Here is a 23,809-nt window from a genome sequence, read left to right as displayed (position 1 = left end):
AACATCTTTGTACACCTTCTCTGCACCCTTTCAACCTTATTAATATCCTTCCTGTAATTAGGTGACCAAAACTGCACACAATACTCCAAATTCAGCCTCACCAATACCTTATACAACCTCACCATAACATTTCAACTCTTGTACTTAATATTTTGATTTATAAAGGCCAATGTGCCAAAAGCTCTCTTTACGACCTTATCTACCTGTGCCTCCACTTTTAGGGAATTATGTATCTGTATTCCCAGATCCCCCTGTTCTACTGCACTCCATTTACCTTGTATGTTCTACCTTGGTTTGTCCTTCCAAAGTGCAATACCTCACACTTGTCTGCATTAAATTCCATCTGCCATTTGTCAGCCCATTTTTCCAGCTGGTCCAAATCCCTCTGCAAGCTTTGAAAACCTGACTCACTGTCCACTATACCTCCAATCTTTGTATCATCAGCAGATTTGCTGATCCAATTTACCGCATTATCATCCAAATCATTGATATAGATGATAAATAACAATGGACCCAGCACTGATCCCTGTGGCACACCACTAGTCACAGGCCTCCACTCAGAGAAGCAATCCTCCACTACCACTCTCTGGCTTCTCCCATTGAGCCAATGTCTAATCCAATTTACTACCTCTCCATGTATACCTAGCGACTGAATCTTCCTAACTAACCTCCATGCGGGAGCTGTCAAAGGCCTTACTGAAGTCCATGTAGACAACATCCACTACCTTCCCTTCATCCACTTTCCTGGTAACTTCCTCGAAAAACTCTAATAGATTGGTTAAACATGACCTACCATGCACAAAGCCATGTTGACTCTCCCTAATAAGTCTCTATCTATCCAAAAACTTGTATATCCTATCTCTTAGTACTCCTTCCAATAATCTACCTACTACTTGACATCAAAATTACCAGCCTATAATTTCCCAGATTACTTTTAGAGCCTTTTTTAAACAATGGAACAACAATTGCAGCTATCCTCCAATCCTCCGGCACCTCACCCATGGATACCAACATTTTAAATATATCTGCCAGGGCCCCTGCAATTTCAACAAAGTCCCCTGCAAAGTCTCCTTCAAGGTCCGAGGGAATACTCCGTCAGGTCCTGGGGATTTATCTACTCTGATTTGCCTCAAGACAGCAAGCACCTACTCCTCTTCAATCTGTATGGGTTCCATGACCTTACTACTTGTTTGCCTTATTTCTATAGACTCCTTGCCAGTTTCCTTAGTAAATACAGATGTAATAAAACCCATTTAAGATCTCCCCCATTATAGAGATGGGCAGGGAAAGAGTTTAGTTAGATAATTGCTCATTGGTGGAGACTTATGTGATGGAGATTTATATGATTATTAGACTGTATGGGTTTCCTTCAGTTTTCCATGTTTGTAGACGATTAGCGGGTGGGTGAACTATTATTTTTTTGTGTGTAAGACGGGATATAGGGGTTTTAGTGCTACTATTGCTGTTCTTTTTGAGTGGGGGGGGTTAGGAGATGTTACATGTAGAGGGTCGGTGATTGTTATTGTAGCTGTTTTTTTGCTGTGTGGAAGGGAGGATTTTGGGGTCCAAGTTTAATTTATCTTTTTTGGGGAGAGAGTTGATGTCTTCTTTCATCAACACCCATGGTCTTTCTGTATTTAATGGTTATTTTGAGGAGAATTTCAGAGTTCTATTATACATGCACATTTTGACAATAAAATGAACCTTTAAGGGTGGGGGGTTCTAGTTAGTTTGTATCATCGCTGATTGGTGGACACATAAGATGGAGGTAAGACCATAAGACATAGGAACAGAATAAGGCCATTTTGCCCATTGAGACCACTCTGCCACTTCAGCATAACTAATTCTGGACCCCATTTGAACCCTTACTCCTGCCCTCTCACCATATCCCTTGATGTCCCAATCAATCAGGAATGTATCAACTTACGCTTTAAATACACCCACCGACTTGGCATCCACCACAGTCTGTGGCAGAGCATTCCACAGATTCACCATTCTTAGGCTTAAAAAAATCCTCCTTCTAAAAGGTCACCTCACAATTTTGAGGCTGTGCCCTCTAGTTCTGGATTGCAAGGGAACATCCCCTCCATATCCACCTTATTTAGTTCTTTCAACATTTGGTAGGTTTCAATGAGACCCTCCCACATTTTTCTAAATTCCTGTGAGTACAGGCCCAAAGCCACCAAACACTAATATGTTAACCCTTCGTTTCCAGAATCATCCTCGTGAACCTCCTCTGGATTCTGCAATGTCAACACACCCTGAGATAAGGGGCCTAAAACTGTTTACAATACTCCAAGTTAAGCCTGACTAGTTATTTAAAGCTTCAGCATTATCTCCTTGTTTTTGATATTCTATTCTCCATGAAATAAATGCCAACATTGCATTTCCCTTCTTTACCATAGACGCAACATCTGAATTAACCTTCTTGCACAAGGACTCCCAAGTCCCTTGTGCAAGGTTTGAATTTTCTCCCCACTAGGCAATAGTCTGCACTACTGTTCCTTTCACCAAAATGCATTATCATACATTTCCCAACACTGTATTCCATCTGCCACTTTTTTGCCCATTCTTCCAATTTGTCAAAGTCTTGCTTCCTCAGCACTACCTATCCCTCCACCTATCTTTGTATCATCTGCAAACTTTACCACAAAGCCATCAAGTCTATTATCTAAATCTGACAAACAATGTTAAAAACTAGCGGTTCCATTACTGACCCCTGAGGAACACCACGAATCGCTGGCAGACAACCAGAAAAGGTCCCTTTTTTTTCCCCCACTCACTGCCTCCTGCCCATCAGCAATTCCTCTGTCCATGCAAATATCTTTTCTGTAACACCATAGGATGTTATCTTGTTAAGCAGCCTCATGTGAAGCACCTTATCAAATGCCTTCTGAAAATCCAAATAAATGACATCCACTGCCTCTTCTTTGTCCATCCTGCAGGTTACTTCCTTGAGTTCTAACATATTTGTCAGGCAAGATTTCCTTTTACAGAAACTATGCTGACTTTGACTGCCTTTATCATTAGTCTCCAAGTACTTCATCCTTAATAATAGACTCCAACATTTTCCCAGCCACTGAGATTAAGCACAATGGCCTATAATTTCCTTTCTTTTGCCTTCTTAAAGAGTGGAGTGTCATTTGTGATCTTCCAGTCCTCCAGGAACATGCCAGAATCAAGTGATTCTTGAAAGATCATGACCAATGCACCCATTATCTCTTGAGCAACCTCTCTCAGGACTCTGGGATATAGTCTATCTGGTCCAGGTGACATATCCACTGTAAGACCTTTCAGTTTGCCTAGTACTCTTTCTTTTGTAATAGCAATGACACTCACTCCTGATCCTCTGGCATACAGCTAGTGTCTTCCATAGTAAAGGCTGAAGCAAAGTATTTATTAAGATCGTGGGCTATTTCTTTCTCCCTCATTACTAACTCACCAGCATCATTTTCCAGTGGTCCAATATCAACTCTAACCTCCCTTTTAATCTTTATATAACCGAAAAAACTTTAAGTATCCTAGAAACATAGAAAACCTACAGCACAATACAGGGCCTTTAACACACGATGCTGTGCCAAACAGGTCCTTATTTTAGAAATGACCTCGGGATACCCACAGCCTAAGCTCCATGTAACTATCCAGGAGTCTCTTAAAAGACCCTTATCCTGCATTATATTATCGGCTTGCTGTCCTCCTATTTCATCTTTTCCCTTATAGCTTTTTCAGCTTATTTTCGTTGGATTTTAAAAGCCTCCCAATCATCCAACTTCTCACTCACTTTTGTTCCCTTATATGCCCTTTCTTTGGCTTTTATGCAGTCCTTAACTTCCTTTATCAGCCACAGCTGTCTACCCCTGCCATTTGAGAACAAGCTCTTCCCTGAGTAGCTCGAGCACAAGCTGCTCTAAAAAGCCATCTCAAAGGCATTCAACAAATCTCCTCTTGTGATCCGACACCAACCTGATTTTCTCAATCCCCTTGCATATTAAACTCCCCCATTACAACTGTGACATCACCCTATTACATGCCTTTTTCCAGCTCTCTCTGCAATCTCAACCCCACATCTTGGCTGTTATTTGAAGGCCTATATATGATTCCCATAATTTTTTTTACCCTTGCAATTTCTTAACTCCACCCACAAAGATACAACATTCTCTGACCCTATGTCACCCCTTTCTAAAGATGTAATTCCATCTCTTACCAATTGAGCCACACCACCGCCTACGCCACCCTGCCTGCCCTTTTGGCCATGATATGGAGGGTGGCTGGTTTGTTTGTGTGACTGCTGATCAGTAAACACTATCATGTGATGGAGATGGAGAGGGCTGGTTAGTTTGTGTGATTGCCAATTGGTGGACACGTATGTGATGATGGTAGAGGGGGGGCTGGTTAGTTTGTACATTATACTGGTGCCAGTTCTTGGGATTCATCTGATTTACAATCCCGTACTAATTCCCTGCTGTTTATATGCAGAACAGGAAATTGTGATTTTTGACCCACTACTTTGTTCTGCTGAGTAGCACCTTGTAGACTACAGCCTAGTCTATGTCCATAGCTGCAAAACTGAACATTTCTGTGCCTGTAGAAAGTAGAATACCCATCCTTCGCAATTCTCTCATTCTCCACGTAATCTGATAACTACTGACACCAACATTTAACCTGCAACACTAAAGGTTGAATAAAGTGTTTAAAGACAGTTAGACTCACCAAAATCTATGCACTTCCAATCATCAGTATCTTTGCCTTCAATGGTAGCACTATCATTTTCTCCTGTCTTCAAGTGTTTATACTAAAGAGACAAAAAATACAACCCATCAAGTTCAGAGTAAAAATTATTTTCAAAGCACATATATAATTATCCCTGACATTCATTTTCTTCTGGGCATACAACCGGAGTGCAGAAGACAACAAACTCTGCAACTAGAAAAAGTAATAATAAATAACCAATAAATATTGAGAACACGAGATGAAGTGTTCTGCAGCGCACAGAATGTCACCAGGGTCACCAGCTGCACCTTGAGTAATATTGGAATTATTTAGCATTAATTTATGTTCTGTAAATTCAATGACATTGAGACTAATTTTGCATGACCAGAAAACTAAAATGTTTGATGAATCTAGAGTTAGACTAATACTGCAGAGAAGCAGGCCTTTCAGCCCATCTAGTCCATTGGAACTATTAATCTGTCTAGTCTCATTGACCTGCACCCGGTCCATAGCCTTTTCATCCACTTACCTATCCAAATTTTCATTAAATGTTGAAATGGAACTCACATCTACCACTTGCACTGGTAGCCTGTTCCACACTCTCACGAACCTCTGAGTAAAGTAGTTCCCACTCATATTCCCCTTAAACATTTCACCTATCACCCTTAACCCATGACCTAGTCTCACCAAACCTCAATGGATAAAGCATTTACCCTATCTACACCCCTCATAATTTTGTACACCTCTATCAAATCTCTTCTAAATCGACTACATTCTTGAGAATGAAGTCCTAACCTGTTCAACATTTCCCTATAACTCAGCTCCCCAATTCCCAGCAATATCCTTGATTATTTTCTCTGCAAGCTTTCAATCTTTTCTGTAGGTAGGTGACCTGAACTGCACACAATATTTCAAATTAGGCCTCACCAATATCTTACACAACTTAAACATAACATCCTTACTGGACGAACTTACTGAGTTCTTTGAGGATATAACAGCTCAGTAGACAGAGGGGAACAGATGGACGTATTTATTTGGATTTTCAGAAAGCATTCAATAAGGTGCCACATAAAAGACTTATCCATACAATAAGGATGCATAGAATTGGGGGTGATGTCTTAGCATGAAAGGAGAATTGGTTAACTAATAGACAACTTTAAGTTGGGATACATGGGTGTTACTCTGGTTGGCAATCAGTGCTGAGCGGTGTGCTGCAGGGGTTGGTACTGGGCCCGCAACTGTTCATGATCTACATTAATAATCTGGAAGAGGGGACTGAGTGTAAGGTATCTTAAGTTTGCTGATAATACTAAATTAAGTGGAAAAGCAAATTATGCAGAAGATACAGATACAGAAGATGCAAGGAGACTTTGAGCTTAAAGCGTGGATTGATACCTGGAATTATGATGTTGTAGCTATTAGTGAAACATGGTTGCAGGAAGAGTGTGATTGGCAACTAAATATTCCTGGATTTAGTTGCTTCAGGTGTGATAGAGTAGGAGGTGTTGCATTGCTTGTCCGAGAAAATCTTATGGCAGTGCTTTGGAAGGATAGATTAGAGAGCTCCTCTAGGGAGGCCATTTGGGTGGAATTGAAGAATGGGAAAGGTGCAGTAACACTGATAGGAGTGTATTATAGGCCACCTAATGGGGCGCGTGAGTTGGAAGAGCAAATGTGTAAGGAGATAGCAGATATTTGTAGTAAACACAAGGTGGTGATTGTGGGAGATTTTAATTTTCCACACGTAGACTGGGAAGCTCATTCTGTAAAAGGGCTGGATGGTTTAGAGTTTGTGAAATGTGTGCAGGATAGTTTTTTGCAACAATACATAGAAGTACCGACTAGAGATGGGGCAGTGTTGGATCTCCTGTTAGGGAATGCGATAGGTCAGCTGACAGATGTATGTGTTGGGGAGCACTTCGGGTCCAGTGATCACAATAGCATTAGCTTCAATATAATTATGGAGAAGGACAGGACTGGACCTAGAGTTGAGATTTTTGATTGAAGAAAGGCTAACTTTGAGGGGATGCGAAGGGATTTAGAGAGAGTGGATTGGGTCAAGTTGTTTTATGGGAAGGATGTAATAGAGAAATGGAGGTCATTTAAGGGTGAAATTATGAGGGTACAGAATCTTTATGTTCCTGTTAGGGTGAAAGGAAAGGTTAAAGGTTTGAGAGCACCATGGTTTTCAAGGGATATTAGAAATTTGGTTCAGAAAAAGAGGGATGTCTACAATAGATATAGGCAGCATGGAGTAAAGGAATTGCTCGAGGAATATAAAGAATGTAAAAGGAATCTTAAGAAAGAGATTAGAAAAGCTAAAAGAAGATACGAGGTTGGTTTGGCAAATAAGGTGAAAGTAAATCCAAAAGGTTTCTACAGTTATATTAAAAGCAAGAGGATAGTGAGGGATAAAATTGGCCCCTTAGAGAATCAGAGTGGTCAGCTATGTGTGGAACCGAAGGAGATGGGAGAGATTTTGAATGATTTCTTCTCTTCGGTATTCACTAAGGAGAAGGATATTGAATTGTCTAAGGTGTGGGAAACAAGTAAGGAAGTTATGGAACCTATGACAATTAAAGAGGTGGAGGTACTGGCGCTTTTAAGAAATTTAAAAGTGGATAAATCTCCGGGTCCTGACAGGATATTCCCCAGGACCTTGAGGGAAGTTTGTGTAGAAATAGCAGGAGCTCTGACGGAGATCTTTAAGATGTCATTAGAAACGGGGATTGTGCCAGAGGATTGGCGTATTGCTCATGTGGTTCCATTGTTTAAAAAGGGTTCTAGAAGGAAGCCTAGCAATTATAGGCTGTCAGTTTGACATCAGTGGTGGGTAAATTAATGGAAAGTATTTTTAGAGATAGTATTTATAATTATCTGGATAGACAGGATCTGATTAGGAGTAGCCAGCATGGATTTGTGTGTGGAAGGTCATGTTTGACAAACCTTATTGAATTTTTTGAAGAAGTTACGAGGAATGTTGACGAGGGTAAGGCAGTGGATGTAGTCTATATGGACTTCAGCAAAGCCTTTGACAAAGTTCCACATGGAAGGTTAGTTAAGAAGGTTCAGTCGTTAGGTATTAATGCTGGAGTAATAAAATGGATTCAACAGTGGCTAGATGGGAGATGCCAGAGAGTAGTGGTGGATAATTGTTTATCGGGATGGAGGCCGGTGACTAGCGGGGTGCCTCAGGGATCTGTTTTGGGCCCAATGTTGTTTGTAATATACATAAATGATCTGGATGATGGGGTGGTAAATTGGATTAGTAAGTATGCCGATGATACTAAGGTAGGTGGTGTTGTGGATAATGAGGTGGATTTTCAAAGCTTGCAGGGAGATTTATGCCGGTTAGAAGAACGGGCTGAACGTTGGCAGAAATAATCCAAATAGAACATACAGAGTAAATGGTAGGGCATTGAGGAATGCAGAGGAACAGAGAGATCTGGGAATAACTGTGCATAGTTCCCTGAAAGTGGAGTCTCATGTAGATAGGGTGGTGAAGAGGGCTTTTGGAACGCTGGCCTTTATAAATCAAAGCATTGAGTACAGAAGTTGGGATGTAATGCTAAAGTTGTACAAGGCATTGGTAAGGCCAAATTCGGAATATTGTGTGCAGTTCCGGTCACCGAATTATAGGAAAGATATCAATAAATTAGAGAGAGTGCAGAGACGATTTACTAGGATGTTACCTGGGTTTCAGCAATTAAGTTACAGAGAAAGGTTGAACAAGTTAGGTCTCTATTCATTGGAGCGTAGAAGGTTGAGGGGGGATTTGATCGAGGTATTTAAAATTTTGAGAGGGATAGATAGTTGACGTGAACAGGCTGTTTCCATTGAGAGTAGGGGAGATTCAAACTAGAGGACATGATTTGAGAGTTAGGGGGCAGAAGTTTAAGGGAAACACGAGGGGGTATTTCTTTACTCAAAGAGTGATAGCTGTGTGGAATGAGCTTCCTGTAGAAGTAGTAGAGGCCAGTTCAGTTGTGTCATTTAAGGTAAAATTGGATAGGTATATGGACAGGAAAGGAGTGGAGGGTTATGGGCTGAGTGCGGGTAGGTGGGACTAGGTGAGATTAAGGGTTCGGCACGGACTAGGAGGGCCAAGATGGCCTGTTTCCGTGCTGTGATTGTTATATGGTTATATGAGATATAGATAGGTTAAGTGAGTGGGCAAGGGTCTGGCAGATGGAGCACAACGTTGGTAAATGCAAGGTCATCCACTGGAAGGAAAGATGAAAGAGCAGATTATTATTTAAATGGTAAAAGAATTGCAGCATGCTACTTTGCAGAAGGACTTGGAAGTGCTTGTGCATGAATCACAAAAGATTGGTTTGTAGGTGCAGCAGGCTATCAAAAATGCAAATAGAATGTTAACCTTCATTGCTAGGGGGATTGAATTTAAGAGCAGGAAGATTATGCACTGATGAAGCCACACCTGGAATATTGCATGCAGTTCTGGTTTCCTTACTTGAAGGCTTTGGAGGCGGTGCGGAGGAGGTTCACCAGGTTGAGGGGGCTAGACTATGAGGAGAGATTGAATCACCTGGGACTGTACTCACTGGAATTCAGAAGAATGAGGGAGATCTTAGAGATTATGAAAGGGATAGATAAGATAGAGGCAGGAAAGTTGTTTCTACTGGTAGGTGAGTCCAGAACTAGGGGATATACCGTCAAGATTCGGGGGACTAGATTTGGGAGGAACAGCTTTTCCCACAGAGTGGTGAATCTGTGAAATTCTCTGCCCAATGAAGTAATGGAGGCTACCTTAGTAAATCTACTTTAAGACAAGGTTGGATAGATTTTTGCATAGTAGGGGAATTAAGGGTAATGGGGAATTGGTAGGTAGGTGGAGATGAGTCCTTGGCCAAATCAGCCATGATCTTACTTAGTGGCGGAGCAGGCTCGATGGATCAGATGGCCTACTCCTGCTCCTATTTCTTATGTTCTTAACCCAACTCCTGTACTCAATATATTGATCTATGAAGGTCATTGTACTCTCTTTTACAACCTGTGACGCCACTTTTAAGGAATTAAGGATCTATATTACTAGATGTTTTGGAACAAGGCAGTGGGAGAGCACCTAAGGAATTCCAGCAGGAAGACATTTTGAGTTCTTGGGGGAAGAGAGAGGCCAGACTGTGCAGGTGCGTGACGTCAGCCTGTTGAGCGCGAAGAGTTTAAAAAGGGCAAGGAATCTGCAGAAGTTTTTGATTGGGAACAAGAAGGCAGCGGTAGAGTACCTAAGGATTTCCACCGGGAAGACATTTTGAGTTCTCGGGGGGGAGAGGCCAGATGCGCAGGCACATGATGTCAGCCAGTTGAGCAAGAACAGTTTAAAAAGAAGGTAGCCATATCCAGCGGGCAGCGGAGTGAAAGGGCTTCGGCGGTAACGGGATGAGGTGAGGCGGTTGTTGATTGCAAAAGGAAGTGTATGTGTGTGAGGCCAGTTTTCTGTAGTCAGTGTCAGATGTGGGAGGTCCTAGAGTCTCCCAGCATCCCGGATAGCCACATCTGCACCCAGTGCATCGAGATGCAACTCTAAAGGGACCATGTTAGGGAACTGGAGATAAAGTTCGATGACCTTCGTCTGGTCAGGGAGAGTGAGGAGGTGATAGAGAGGTTACAGGCAGGTGGTCACTCCGGGGCCACAGGGGACAGAGAAATGGGTCACAGTCAGGAGAGGGAAGGGGAAGAGTCAGGTTTACTAGAGAGTACTCCTGTGGCTGCACCCCTCGACAATAAATACTCCTGTTTGAGTACTGTTGGGGGGGGACAGCTTACCTGGAGGAAGCAACAGTGGCCGTGCCTCTGGCAGAGTCTGGCCCTGTGGCTCAGAAGGGTAGGGTAAGGAAGAGAAAGGCAGTAGTGATAGGGGACTCTATAGTCAGGGGGTCAGACAGGCGATTCTGTGGACGCAGGAAAGAAACTCGGATGGTAGTTTGCCTCCCAGGTGCCAGGGTCTGGGATGTTTCTGTTCGCATCCAAGATATTCTGCGCTGGGAGGGAGAACAGCCAGAGGTCATGGTACATATTGGTACCAATGACATAGGTAGGAAAAGGGAAGAGGTCTTAAAAGAAGACTACAGGGAGTTAGGAAGGAAGTTGAAAAGCAGGACCTCAAAGGTAGTAATCTTGGGATTACTGCCTGTGCCATGCGACAGTGAGAATAGGAATAGAATGAGGTGGAGGATAAATGCATGGCTGAGGGAATGGAGCAGGGGGCAGGGATTCAGATTTCCTGGATCATTGGGACCTCTTTTGGGGCAGGTGTGACCTGTACAAAAAGGACGGGTCGCACTTGAATCCCAAGGAGACCAATATCCTGGCAGGCAGGTTTGATAGAGCTGTTGGGGAGGGTTTAAACTAGTTTGGCAGGGGTGTGGGAATCAGAATGTGAGTGCAGGGATTAAGTTAGAAGGACAAGGGCATGATGCTAAGAGTTTTGAGTTGATGAAGAAGGACAGGCAGGGGACGAAACATAATTGTAGCCAGTTAAAGGGGTTGAAATGCGTCTATTTCAATGCTAGAAGTATTAGGAACAAGGTGGATGAACTTAGAGCATGGATTAGTATGTGGAATTACAATGTTGTGGCCGTTACTGAAACTTGATTGGAGGAAGGGCAGGATTGGATGATGCAGGTCCTGGGGTTCAGGTGTTTTAAAAGGAATAGGATGGGAGGTAGAAAAGGTGGGGGGGAGTGGCATTGCTGGTTAGGGATATTATCACAGCTATAGAAAGGGAGGATGCTGCAGAGGGAGTGTCCACTGAGTCTGTCTGGGTGGAAGTCCGAAATAGGAAGGGATTGATCACTGTGCTGGGAGTAGTCTATAGGCCCCTAAATAGCCCTCGGGACACAGAGGAGCAGATAAGTAGGCAGATTTTAGAATGGTGCACAAAATACAGGATAGTAGTTATGGGTGATTTCAACTTCCCTCATATTGACTGGCACCTCCTGAATGCAAGGGGGATAGATGGGGCTGAACTTGTCAGGTGTGTTCAAGAAGGATCCCTGACACAGTATGTGGTCTGGCCGACAAAAGGAGAGGCCATACTGGATCTAGTTCTGAGTAACGAACCTGGTCAGGTAACAGACCTCTTGGTGGGGGAGCATTTTGGTGAGAGTGACCACAACTCCCTTAGCTTCAGCATAGCTAAGGAAAGGGATAAAATCAGACAAAATGGTAAAGTGCTTAACTGGGGAAGGGCCAACTTTGAAGGGATGAGGCAGGAACTAGCAAGAGTAAATTGGAAACAGATGTTCAAAGGGGAAAGCAAAGAAGTAATGTGGGAGAAGTTTAGGGACCACTCGAGCTGGGTTCAGGATAGGTTTGTTCCATTGAGGCAAGGAAAAAATGGTAGGAAAAGGGAACCGTGGCCGGCGAAACACATGAGGCAACTCATCTATTTAATTCTTTTCTTCTTTTTTTCCTTTCCTTAAAAAATATTTATTTATTAAATTTTAGAAATTACAAAGAATAAATGTGGTAATAAAATAGTAAGAAAAATAATATTAACCCTCCCCCCCTTAACCCTTATCTAAAGAAAGAAAAAAAAAGAAAGAAGAGAAAGATTGCCTGGATATTGGAGGATCCCCACATGCTCCATGGAGTTCAAAATAATTTTGATATTTATTTTTACTTTCCCCAATTACTATAATTTTATCTTCAAAGGACCTATGTATTTAATCCTATTTTTTGTAAGTATGGGAACCAAATTTTCAAAAATACATCATATTCATTTCTTAGATTATACATAATTTTTTCAAGTGGAATACAACTGTGTATTTCATTATTCCAACGATCCATAGTTAAATATAAATCAGATTTCCAAGTAACTGCGATAACTTTTTTGGCTACTGCCAATGCAATTTTTATAAATTTTTTCTGATATTTATTCAATTTAAATTTCATTATTGTCCCTTCAATATCTCCTAATAAAAATAATAGTGGACTATGTGGGAGTTGTACTCCGATAAATTGTTCCAATAAAAGTCTTAAATTTATCCAAAATGGTTGAATTTTAAAACAAGACCAAGTAGAATGTAAAAAAGTACCAATTTCTTGATTACATCGAAAACATTGGTCAGACATATTTGAATTTAATCTATTTATTTTCTGTGGTGTTATATATAATTGATGTAAAAAATTATATTGTATTAATCTAAGTCGAACATTTATTGTATTTCTCATACTATCAGAACATAATGTTGACCAGTTTTTTCCATCAATTTTAAAATTCAGATCAGATTCCCATTTTTGTCTTGATTTATGAATTCCTAATTTAATTGTCTGCTTTTGAATCAAATTATACATACAAGATGTAAATTTTTTAAATTTTCCTTTCTGAATTAATATTTCTATTTCACTAGGTTTTGGCATCAACATTGTTTGTCCCAACTTTTCTCGTAAATAGGCTTTTAATTGAAAATAACAGAAAAGAGTGTTATTTGATATTTTATATTTATTTTTTAATTGATCAAACGACATCAATATACCTCCTTCAAAACAATCACCTATATATTTAATCCCCTTTTGAAACCAATTATGTAAAAGTTTATTATCCATTGTAAAAGGAATAAGCCTATTTTGAATTAAAGTTCTTTTTGCTAATAAAGATTTCTTTATCTCATCGTCCATATTTACCTTATTCCATAAATCAATCAAGTGTCTTAATATAGGAGATTCTTTTTTTCCCATATCCATTTGGATTCTCATTTATATATAAAATCTCCTGGTATATTTTCTCCTATCTTATCTAATTCTATTCTAATCCATGCTGGTTTTTCTTCATCAAAAAAAGACGCAATAAATCTAAGTTGATTTGCTTTACAATAATTCTTAAAATTTGGAAGTTGTAACCCTCCTAATCAAATTTACATGTCAATTTTTCCAATGATATTCTTGACATCTTTCCTTTCCAAAGAAATTTCCTTACATATTTATTCAGTTCTTGAAAAAACTTCTGAGGTAATTGTATTGGTAAAGTTTGAAATAAATATTGCAATCTAGGAAATATATTCATTTTTACAGCATTAACTCTACCTATTAATGTTATTGGTAACATCATCCATTTATCAAGATCCTCTTTTTTTTTAACAAAGGCAAATCATTTTGTTTGTATAAATTTTTTACATCATTATCAACTCTAACACCTAAATATTTCATCCCATTTATTGACCATCGAAATTGAGTTGCTAATCGACATTGATTATAATTTCCTTTGGTAAGGGGTAAAATTTCACTTTTATCCCAATTTACTTTATACCCTGATACTTTCCCATATTCTTCCCATCTAAAAGATAATCTTTGCAAAGATTGCAATGGGTTTGTTAAATAAATCAAAACATCAGCAGCAAATAAATTAATCTTATATTCTTCTTGATTAACTCTAAAGCCCCCAATGTCTGAATCTGTTCTAATTAATTCAGCTAATGGTTCTATTGCCAATACAAATAAAGCAGGTGATAATGGGCAGCCTTGTCTAGTTGACCTCATTAAGCAAAATGGTGTTGAAATCTGACCATTTGTAACTACTTTAGCTTGAGGATTAGTATTTAAGGTTTTAATCCTTTGTATAAAAGATTTTCCTAACTCATATTTTTTCAATACTTTAAATAAAAAATCCCATTCCAATTTATTAAATGCTTTTTCTGCATCCAAAGCAACTGCCACACTCATTTCCTCTCTCTTTTTGTGTCAAATGAATTATACTAAGTAACTGGATTATATTATCCATTGATTGTCTATTTTTAATAAAACCTGTTTGATCCATATGTATTAATTTTGGTAAATATTTAGATATTCTATTAGATAAAATTTTTGCTAGTATTTTATAATCTGTATTCAACAAAGAAATAGGCCTATATGGTGTTGGTTTTAAAGGATCTCTATCTTTTTTTGGCAATACAGCTATGATCGCTGTTAAAAAAATTGTGGGAGTTCATGCATTCTTTCCACTTGGTGTATTAATTCCATAAAAGGAGGAATTAATAAATCTTTAATTTTTTTATAAAACTCAGGAGGAAAACCATCTTCTCCTGGGGATTTTATTACTCTGAAGTGATCCTAAAGCTTCTTCAACCTCTTTTAATGTAAAGGGCATATCTAATCCTTCCTGTTCTTCCAAATTTAATTTTGTAAGTTATTTGTGATAAAAATTTATCTATCTCAGCAATCTTATTTTTTGATTCTGATTGATATAGTTCAGTGTAAAAATTTTAAGTTTCATTAATTTCTAAAGGTTTATAAGTAACCTTATTTACACTTGTTCTGATTGCATTTATTGTTTTAGAAACCTGTTCTGTTTTCAACTGCCAAGCAAGAATTTTATGTGATCTTTCACCTAATTCGTAATACTTCTGTTTAGTTCTCATAATTACTTTGTCTGTACGATATGTCTGGAGTGTATTATATTGTAGTTTTTTTATTAACAAGTTGTCTTTGTTTTTCTTCTGTCATATATCTTTGAGATTCTTTTTCTAACTTTATGATATCTTTTTCCAATTGATCTATTTCTGCTGCGTATTCCTTCTTAATTTTAGATGTATAACTTATAATCTGACGCCTTAAATATGCTTTCATCGCTTCCCATAATACAATTTTATCCTCAACTGAATGTAGCTTTGTATCCAAAAAAAATTGAATTTGTTTTTTCATAAAATCACAAAAATCTTGACGTTTTAATAGAATTGAATTAAATCTCTATCTATAGATCGATTCCTCCTTATCCATCATTATCATTGTCATTATCAAGGGGGAATGATCTGACAGTATTCTTGCTTTATATTCCACACTTTTCACTCTATCTTGAATATTTTTGATAATAAAAAAAGTCAATCCTTGAGTAAGTTTTATGTCTATTTGAATAAAATGAATAATCTCTTTCTCTTGGATTAACTTTTCACCATATATCAATCAGGTTTAAATCTTTCATTAATGATAAAGTTAGTTTTGTTACTTTTGATTTTGTAGCAACTTTAGTTGACCTATCCAAAACTGGATCTAAACAAAAATTAAAATCTCCACCTATTAATATTTTATCATGTGCATCAGCCAATTTCAAAAAATCTTCTTGTATGAATTTTGCATCATTTTCATTTAGTGCATAAATGTTCATAAGAGTCCATAATTCTGAAAAAATTTGACAATGTATAATCACATATCTCCCCCCAGAATCAATTATTACATTTTGTATTTTAATTGGTAAAGATTAACCAAAATTGTAACTCCTCTCGATTTTGAATTAAATGAAGCTGCAATAACATTTCCAACCCAATCTCTCTTTAATTTCTTATGTTCTGTTTCTGTTAAATGTGTTTCTTGTAAAAATGCTATATCTCCTTTCATTGTCTTAATATATGTTAAAAGTCTTTTTCTTTTCACAGGTCCATTAATTCCATTAACATTAAAACTTAATAAATTAAGTAAATTAATCATTCATAGTACCTTGGGAACTCCTTAAAATTCTCCATGTTGCTATGAGTCTCTCCCCAACCATCCAGGCAAAAAAGAAGAAAAATAGAAGAAAGATAACTGATATATAAGAAAAAAAAACAAAATACCCCCCCACTAATGTTGCGAATAAAAAGAACACAACATTACCCCCCCCCCCCCATTTACAGGTCATGGCAATCGCCATGATTGTACACATGAAACTTGCAGCCATCGATCAGGAGCTCCCCCGCAAAAAAAAAGAAAATATATTAGTGAAGAAAAAAAAGCAAATAATTAATGTCTCTACTCCCAATTAATACTCCTCGACTATTTTTTTCCCTTATAAATGTCCATCAAGTCCAACCTTGTTTCAGTCTTCATCATTAGCCCATTTCATTTCTTTAATTCTTTACTCCTCTTCATGGACATCAGGTAATTCTTGTACAAATGTCTCTGCTTTCCAGTAGTCAACGAAAAAACTTATTTCTCCATTATCCAGGAAAATTATCAATTTTGCTGGGTAGCTCAATAAAAATTTATAGCCCTTTTCCCATAAAGATTTTTTCACTGGATTAAATTCCTTCCGCCTCTTCAGAAGATCGTAACTTATGTCTGGATAAAAAAAAAACTCTTTTCCCTTCTATTATCAATGGCCCATTTCTCTTTTTAGCACCTTGAGTAGCTGCCTTCAAGATCATTTCTTTATCTTGGTACCTTAAGCATTTTATCAAAATTGATCTTGGATTTTGATCTTGTTGAGATCTTGGTCTTAAAGCTCTGTGTGCTCTTTCAATTTCAATTACTTGACTTATTTCTTTCATTTCCAAAATTTTCAGAATCCATTCTTAAAAGAAATTTATTGGATTTTCTCCCTCTGTACCTTCCATAAGACCAACAATTTTAATATTGTTACTAGAGTTCTCAAGCGCATCCATTAACATTAAAACTTAATTTTTTTCCAACATCTGTTTTCTTTCTATTGTCCAGTCAAGATTATTCTCTTCTATCTTGTCTATTCTTTCAGTGTTTTCTTCCACTTTTACTTCCATCTCTTTAACTTTATTATCCATCTTCTTTTGTTTTTCCACCACATTATCAAGTGTATTCTTCATCCTTCTTATATCTGTTCTTACAGCTTTTAATTCATTTGTCATATATATCAGGATATCTTTTATGTCTCCTTTAATCTCTTCCTTCTTTTCCTCTTCTTCTTCCTCTGAATTTCCCAAAGAGTCTATTTCTACTTCTGATCCACTTCCAATTTCACTTCCAGCCGCAGTTGGGATTTGTAGTTTTGTTAATATCTGTTCATGAATACTTTCGCACATGCGTTGTTCTTGCTGTTTCTTCTTAGAGACCGCCGACATTGCTGCAACTTCCTTTCCTGCATCATCAGAAGTGCCATGCACTTCGCCAGGAGGAGATCCAACTTGAGTCCAAGGCTTCACCGAGACGGTTAGGCCTTTTTCCCTGCCGATTTGCGCAGTCTTCGAAGTAGTAGCTTTCTTCTGTTTCAGTTTAGGAGCCATATCAAAAGATAATCCTGAGTTACTTATAAATAGTTTCTAATAGATATTTGTTAACTCTTCTTCATTTAAACCCTATTTCATTACTTTTTACGAGGGAGCTGGATTCCCAACGTCTTGACCCGACATCATCACGTGACATCCCATGAGGCAACTCATCAAGAGGAATAAGGAAGCATATGTTAGATACAAGAAGCAGGAAGTAGGAGGGGCTCATGAGAAATATAGGGTAGCCAGGAAGGAGCTAAAGAAAGGACTTAGGAGAGCTTGAAGGGGGCATGAGAAGGCATGTAGGATTAAGGAGAACCCCAAGGCGTTCTATGTGTCTGTGAAGAATAGGAGGATGATGAGAATGAAGGTGGGACCGCTAAAGGATAAAGAGGGCAACATGTGCTTGGAGGTGGAGGAGGTTGGAGAGGTCCTAAATGAATACTTTGCTTCAGTATTAACAAATGAAAAGGATCTTGATCAGTGTGATGTCAAAATAGAGCAGGCCTGTGTGCTGGACAATGTGGCGATTACGGAAGAAGTGCTGGATCTTCTTAAAAACATCAAGATTGATAAATCCCCAGGGCCGGATATGATACACCCCAGGTTGTTGTGGGAATTGAGAGAAGAGATCACAGGAGCATTAGCCATGATCTTTGAATCCTCTTTGGCTACAGGGGAAGTGCTGGAGGACTGGAGAATGGCAAATGTAGTTCCCTTGTTTAAAAAAGGTAATATGGAGAAACCTGGGAACTATAGACCAATCGATGAGTCTTACGTCGGTAATCTGCAAACTACCGGAAAGGATTCTTAAGGATAGGATCTCTGAGCATTTGGAGAAATACAGTCTACTCATGGATAGTCAACATGGCTTTGTGAAGGGAAGATCGTGCCTCACGAGCCTGATTGAGTTTTTTGAAGAGATAACAAAAGAAATTGATGAGGGTAGGGCAGTGGATGTGGTCTACATGGACTTTAGCAAGGCATTTGACAAGGTCCCTCACGAGAGACTCATCCAGAAATTCATGAGGCATGGAATAAGTGGAACCTTGGCTGTTTGGATAAAAAATTGGCTTAAAGGAAGAAAGCAGAGAGTAGTTGTGGAAGAAAGTATTCTGCCTGGAAGTTGGTGAAAGTATTCTACCTGGAGTGCTGCAGGGATCTGTCCTGGGACCCGTTATTTGTGATTTTTATAAATGACCTGGATGTAGAGGCAGAAGGATGGGTGAATAAGTTTGCAGATGACACAAAGATTGGAGGACTTGTGGATGGACCTGCAGGTTGTCAAAGGTTAAAAGAGGATATAGATAGGCTGCAGAGTTGGGCAGAAAAATGGCTGATGGAGTTCAATCCAGGTAAGTGTGAGGTGATGCACTTTGGAAGGACAAACCAGAAGACTGAGTACAGGATTAATGGTCAGTTACTTAAGAGTGTGGATGAATAAAGGGACCTTGGGGTTCAAATCCATACATCCCTCAAGGTCACTGCGCAGGTTGATAGGGTAGTTAAGAAGGCCTATGGGATGCTAGGCTTCATTAACAGGGGGATTGAGTTCAAGAGTAAAGAGGTCATGTTGCAACTCTACAAATCTCTGGTGATTCTGCATTTAGGGTATTGTGTTCAATTCTGGTCACCTCATTATAGAAAGGATGTGGAAGCTATGGAGAGGGTGCAGAGGAGATTTACCAGGATGTTGCCTAGTTTGGAGAACAAATTATATGAAGCAAGGTTAGCAGAGCTGGGACTTTTCTCTTTGAAGCATAGAAGAATGAGAGGGGACTTGATAGAGGTCTACAAGATTATGAGAGGCATAGTTAGGGTGGATAGTCAGTACCTGTTTCCCAGGGCACCAATAGCTAACACCAGAGGGCATATGTACAAAATTAAGGGAGGGAAGTTTAGGGGAGACATCAGGGGTAAGTTTTTTTACACAGAGGGTTGTGAGTACCTGGAATGACTTGCCAGGGATGGTGGTGGAGGCTAAAACATTAGGGGTATTTAAAAGCCTCTTGGAAAGGCACATGGATGAAAGAAAAATAGAGGGTTGTGGGGTAGAGTGGGTTTAGACAATAGACAGTAGGTGCAGGAGTAGGCCATTCGGCCCTTCTAGCCAGCACCACCATTCACTGTGATCATGGCTGAACATACACAATCAGTACCCCATTCCTGCCCTCTCCCCATATCCCTTGACCCCGCTATCTATAAGAGCTCTATCTAATTCTCTCTTGAATGTATCCAGAGACTTGGCTTCCACTGCCTGCTGGGGCAGAGCATTCCACATATCCACCACTCTGGGTGAAAAAGATTTTCCGCATCTCTGTTCTAAATGGCCTACCCCTTATTCTTAAACTGTGGCCTCTAGTTCTGGACTCACCAGGAAGAACATGCTTTCTGCCTCTAGCGTGTCCAATCTCTTAATAATCTTATATGTTTCAATCAGATCCCCTCTCATCCTTCTAAATTCCAGTGTATACAAGCCCAGTCGCTCTAATCTTTCAACATATGACAGTCCCACCATTCCGGGAATTAACCTTGTGAACCTACACTGCACTCCCTCAATAGCAAGAATGTCCTTCCTCAAATTTGGAGACCAAAACTGCACACAATACTCCAGGTGGGGTCTCACCAGGGTCCTGTACAGCTGCAGAAGGACCTCTTTACTCCTATACTCAATTCCTCTTGTTATAAAGTCCAGCATGCCATTAGCTTTCTTCACTGCCTGCTGTACCTGCATGCTTGCTTTCATTGACTGATGTACAAGAGCACCTAGGTCTTGTTGTACTTCCCCTTTTTCTAACTTGACTCCATTTAGATAGTAATCTGCCTTCCTGTTCTTGCCACCAAAGTGGATAACCTCACATTTATCCACATTAAACTGCATCTGCCATACATTTGCCAGGTCCAAGTCACCCTGCATTTTCATAACATCCTCCTGACATTTCACACTGCCACCTAGCTTTGTGTCATCAGTAAATTTGCTAATGTTACTCTTAATCCCTTCATCTAAATCATTCATGTATATTGTAAACAGCTGCGGTCCCAGCACCGAACCTTGCGGTACCCCACTGGTCACAGCCTGCCATTCCGAAAGGGATCCGTTAATCGCTACTCTGTTTCCTGTCAGCCAGCCAATTTTCAATCCATGTCAGTACTCTGCCCCCAATACCATGTGCCCTAATTTTGCCCACTAATCTCCTATGTGGGACTTTATCAAAAGCTTTCTGGAAGTCCAGGTACACTACATCCTCTGGCTCTCCCTTGTCCATTTTCATAGTTACATCCTCAAAAAACTCCAGAAGATTAGTCAAGCATGATTTTCCCTTCATAAATCCATGCTGACTCGGACTGATCCTTCTACTGCTATCCAAATGTGTTGTAATTTCCTCTTTTATAATTGACTGCAGCATCTTTCCCACCACTGACGTCAGGCTAACCGGTCTATAATTCCCTGTTTTCTCTCTCCTTCCTTTCTTGAAAAGTGGGACAACATTAGCCACCTTCCAATCAGCAGGAACTGTTCCTGAATCTACAGAACATTGGAAAATGATTACCAATGCATCCATGATTTCTAGAGCCACCTCTTTAAGTACCCTGGGATGCAGACCATCAGGTCCCGGGGACTTATCAGCCTTCAGACTCAACAGTCTATCCAATATAAATTTCCTTCAGTTCATCCATCACCCTAGTTCCTTTGGCCACTATTACATCTGGGAGATTGTTTGTGTCTTCCCCAGTGAAGACAGATCCAAAGTACCTGTTCAACTCATCTGCCATTTCCTTGTTCCCCATAATAAATTCACCCGTTTCTGTCTTCAATGGCCCAATTTTGGTCTTAACTACTTTTTTTGTTATTCACATACCTAAAGAAGTTTTTACTATCCTCCTTTATATTCTTGGCTAGTTTATCTTTGTACCTCATTTTTTCTTGGCATATTGCCTTTTTTGTTATCTTCTGTTGCTCGTTAAAAGCTTCCCAGTCCTCTGGTTTCCCGCTCATCTTTGCTATGTTCTACTTCTCTTTTATTTTGATACTGCCCTTTACTTCCCTCGTCAGCCACAGCCACCCCTTACTCCCCTTAGGATCTTTCTTCCTCTTTGGAATGAACCGATCCTGCACCTTCTGCATTATTCCCAGAAATACCTGCCATTGTTGTTCTACTGTCTTCCCTGCTAGGGTATTGTTCAATTGAACTTTGGCCAGCTCCTCCCTCATAGCTCCATAGTTCCCTTTGTTCAACTAATAATGACACATCCGATTTTCCCTTCTCCTTCTCAAATTGTAGGTTAAAATATATCATATCATGGTCACTACCTCCTAATTGCTCCTTTACCTCGAGGTCCGTGATCAAATCCGGTTCATTGCACAACACTAAATCTAGATTGCCTTCTCCTTGGTAGGTTCCAGTACAAGCTGTTCTAAGAATCCATCTCGGAGGCACTCCACAAACTCCCTTTCTTGGGGTCCAGTACCATTCTGATTCTCCCAGTCTACCTGCATGTTGAAATCCCCCATGACAACTGTATCTTTACCTTTGCGACATGCCAATTTTAACTCTTCATTCAGCTTACACCCTACATCCAGACTGCTGTTTGGGGGCCTGTAGTTAACTCCCATTAGGGTCTTTCTACCCTTAGAATTTCTCAGTTCTATCCATACTGACTCTACATCCCCTGTTTCTATGTCCCCCTTCGCAAGGGACTGAATATCATTCCTCACGAACAGAGCCACCCCACCCCCTCTGCCAGTCAGTCTGTCCTTTCGATAAGATGTATATGCTTGAATATTCATTTCCCAGGCCCTGTCCGCTTGAAGTCATGTCTCTGTTATTCCCACAACATCGTACTTGCCAATTTCCAACTGAGCCTCAAGCTCATCTACTTTATTCCTTGTATTTCGTGCATTCATATATAATACTTTTAATTCATTACTCCCCTCTCCTTTCATATCAATTCCTATTTCACTTGGTCATTCTTTATGATGTCTTCTTGAGCTTTCTACTCCATTGATTCTGTTGTCCTTTTTAACTTTTCTTATTTTCACTTTCCCTTTAACTCCATCCTTATATTTCCAGTTCATCCCCTTCCCCCCCCCCCCCCACTACTTAGTTTAAACACATCCATGTTGCAGTGGCAAACCTGTCTGCCAGAATGCTGGTCCCCTGCCTATTAAGGTGCAACCCGTCCCTTTTGTACAATTCATCCCTACCCCAAAACAGATCCCAGTAGTCCAAGAATGTAAATCCTTGCTTCCTACACCAGTTCTTCAGCCACACATTCAGATCCATTGTCTCCCTGTTCCTGCCCTCTCCAGCACGAGGAACTGGAAGCAAACCAGAGATAACCACCCTGGAAGTCCTGCTTTTTAGCCAAGTTCTCTGAAGTCCCACTGCAGAATGTCCTTCCTCTTCTTCCCAATGTCATTTGTGCCACATGCACTACCACTTCCAGCTGTTCACCTTCACCCTTGAGGATTCCCTGCAATCGGTCCGTGATGTCCTGGATCCTAGCACCAGGGAGGCAACACACCATCCTTAAATCTCGCCTGTTGCCGCAGAAACGCCTTTCCGTACCTCTTACTATGGAGTCCCCTACTACCACGGTTCTTCTTGATGTCTGACTCCTTGGCTCTGCTTCTGCACCAATTTTCAGCTCACAGACCTGTCCGCCTCTCAGACTGGCAGTATCTTCTGTCCTGACAGCTTCCAAGAGGGTGAACCTGTTTACGAGAGGTACATCCCCTGGGGTCTCCTGTACTTCAAGCATCCTTTCCTTCCTTAGTACTTTTTTTTAAGGATTATATGGTTCAGCACAACATGGAGGGCTGAAGGGCCTGTACTGTGCTGTAATGTTCTATGGTTCTATGATAAGACCATAAGACAGAAGCAGAATTAGGCCATTCAGTCCGCCGAGTCTGCTCCACCATCCCATCATGGCTGATCTGGACACCACTTAACCCCATACACATGACTTTCCGCCATATCCTTTGATGCCCTGACCGATCAGGAAACTATCCACTTTTGCCTTAAATATACCCACGAACTTTTCCTCCACCGCAGGCTGTAGCAGAGCATTCCACAGATTCACTACTCTCTAACTAACTTTCCCTCCTTATCTCTTTGAGGCTGTGCCCTCTAGTTCTGGTCCTTTCA

General features: G+C 40.0%; 1 protein-coding gene across 1 annotated transcript in view; it reads right to left on the bottom strand.

The window, feature by feature from the left end:
* Positions 1–23,809, bottom strand: part of malsu1 (mitochondrial assembly of ribosomal large subunit 1) — a 39,595-nt gene that overhangs the window by 1,031 nt on the left and 14,755 nt on the right. The window contains exon 3 of the mRNA XM_059944928.1: positions 4,711–4,792. Within this exon, the coding sequence (XP_059800911.1) occupies positions 4,711–4,792 (82 nt within the window). The remainder of the gene's footprint in view (positions 1–4,710; positions 4,793–23,809) is intronic.

The sequence above is a fragment of the Hypanus sabinus genome, chromosome 20 (genome assembly GCF_030144855.1).
Source record: "Hypanus sabinus isolate sHypSab1 chromosome 20, sHypSab1.hap1, whole genome shotgun sequence".
Classification (NCBI taxonomy): domain Eukaryota; kingdom Metazoa; phylum Chordata; class Chondrichthyes; order Myliobatiformes; family Dasyatidae; genus Hypanus; species Hypanus sabinus.
This window is presented reverse-complemented; position numbering and strand designations above follow the sequence as displayed.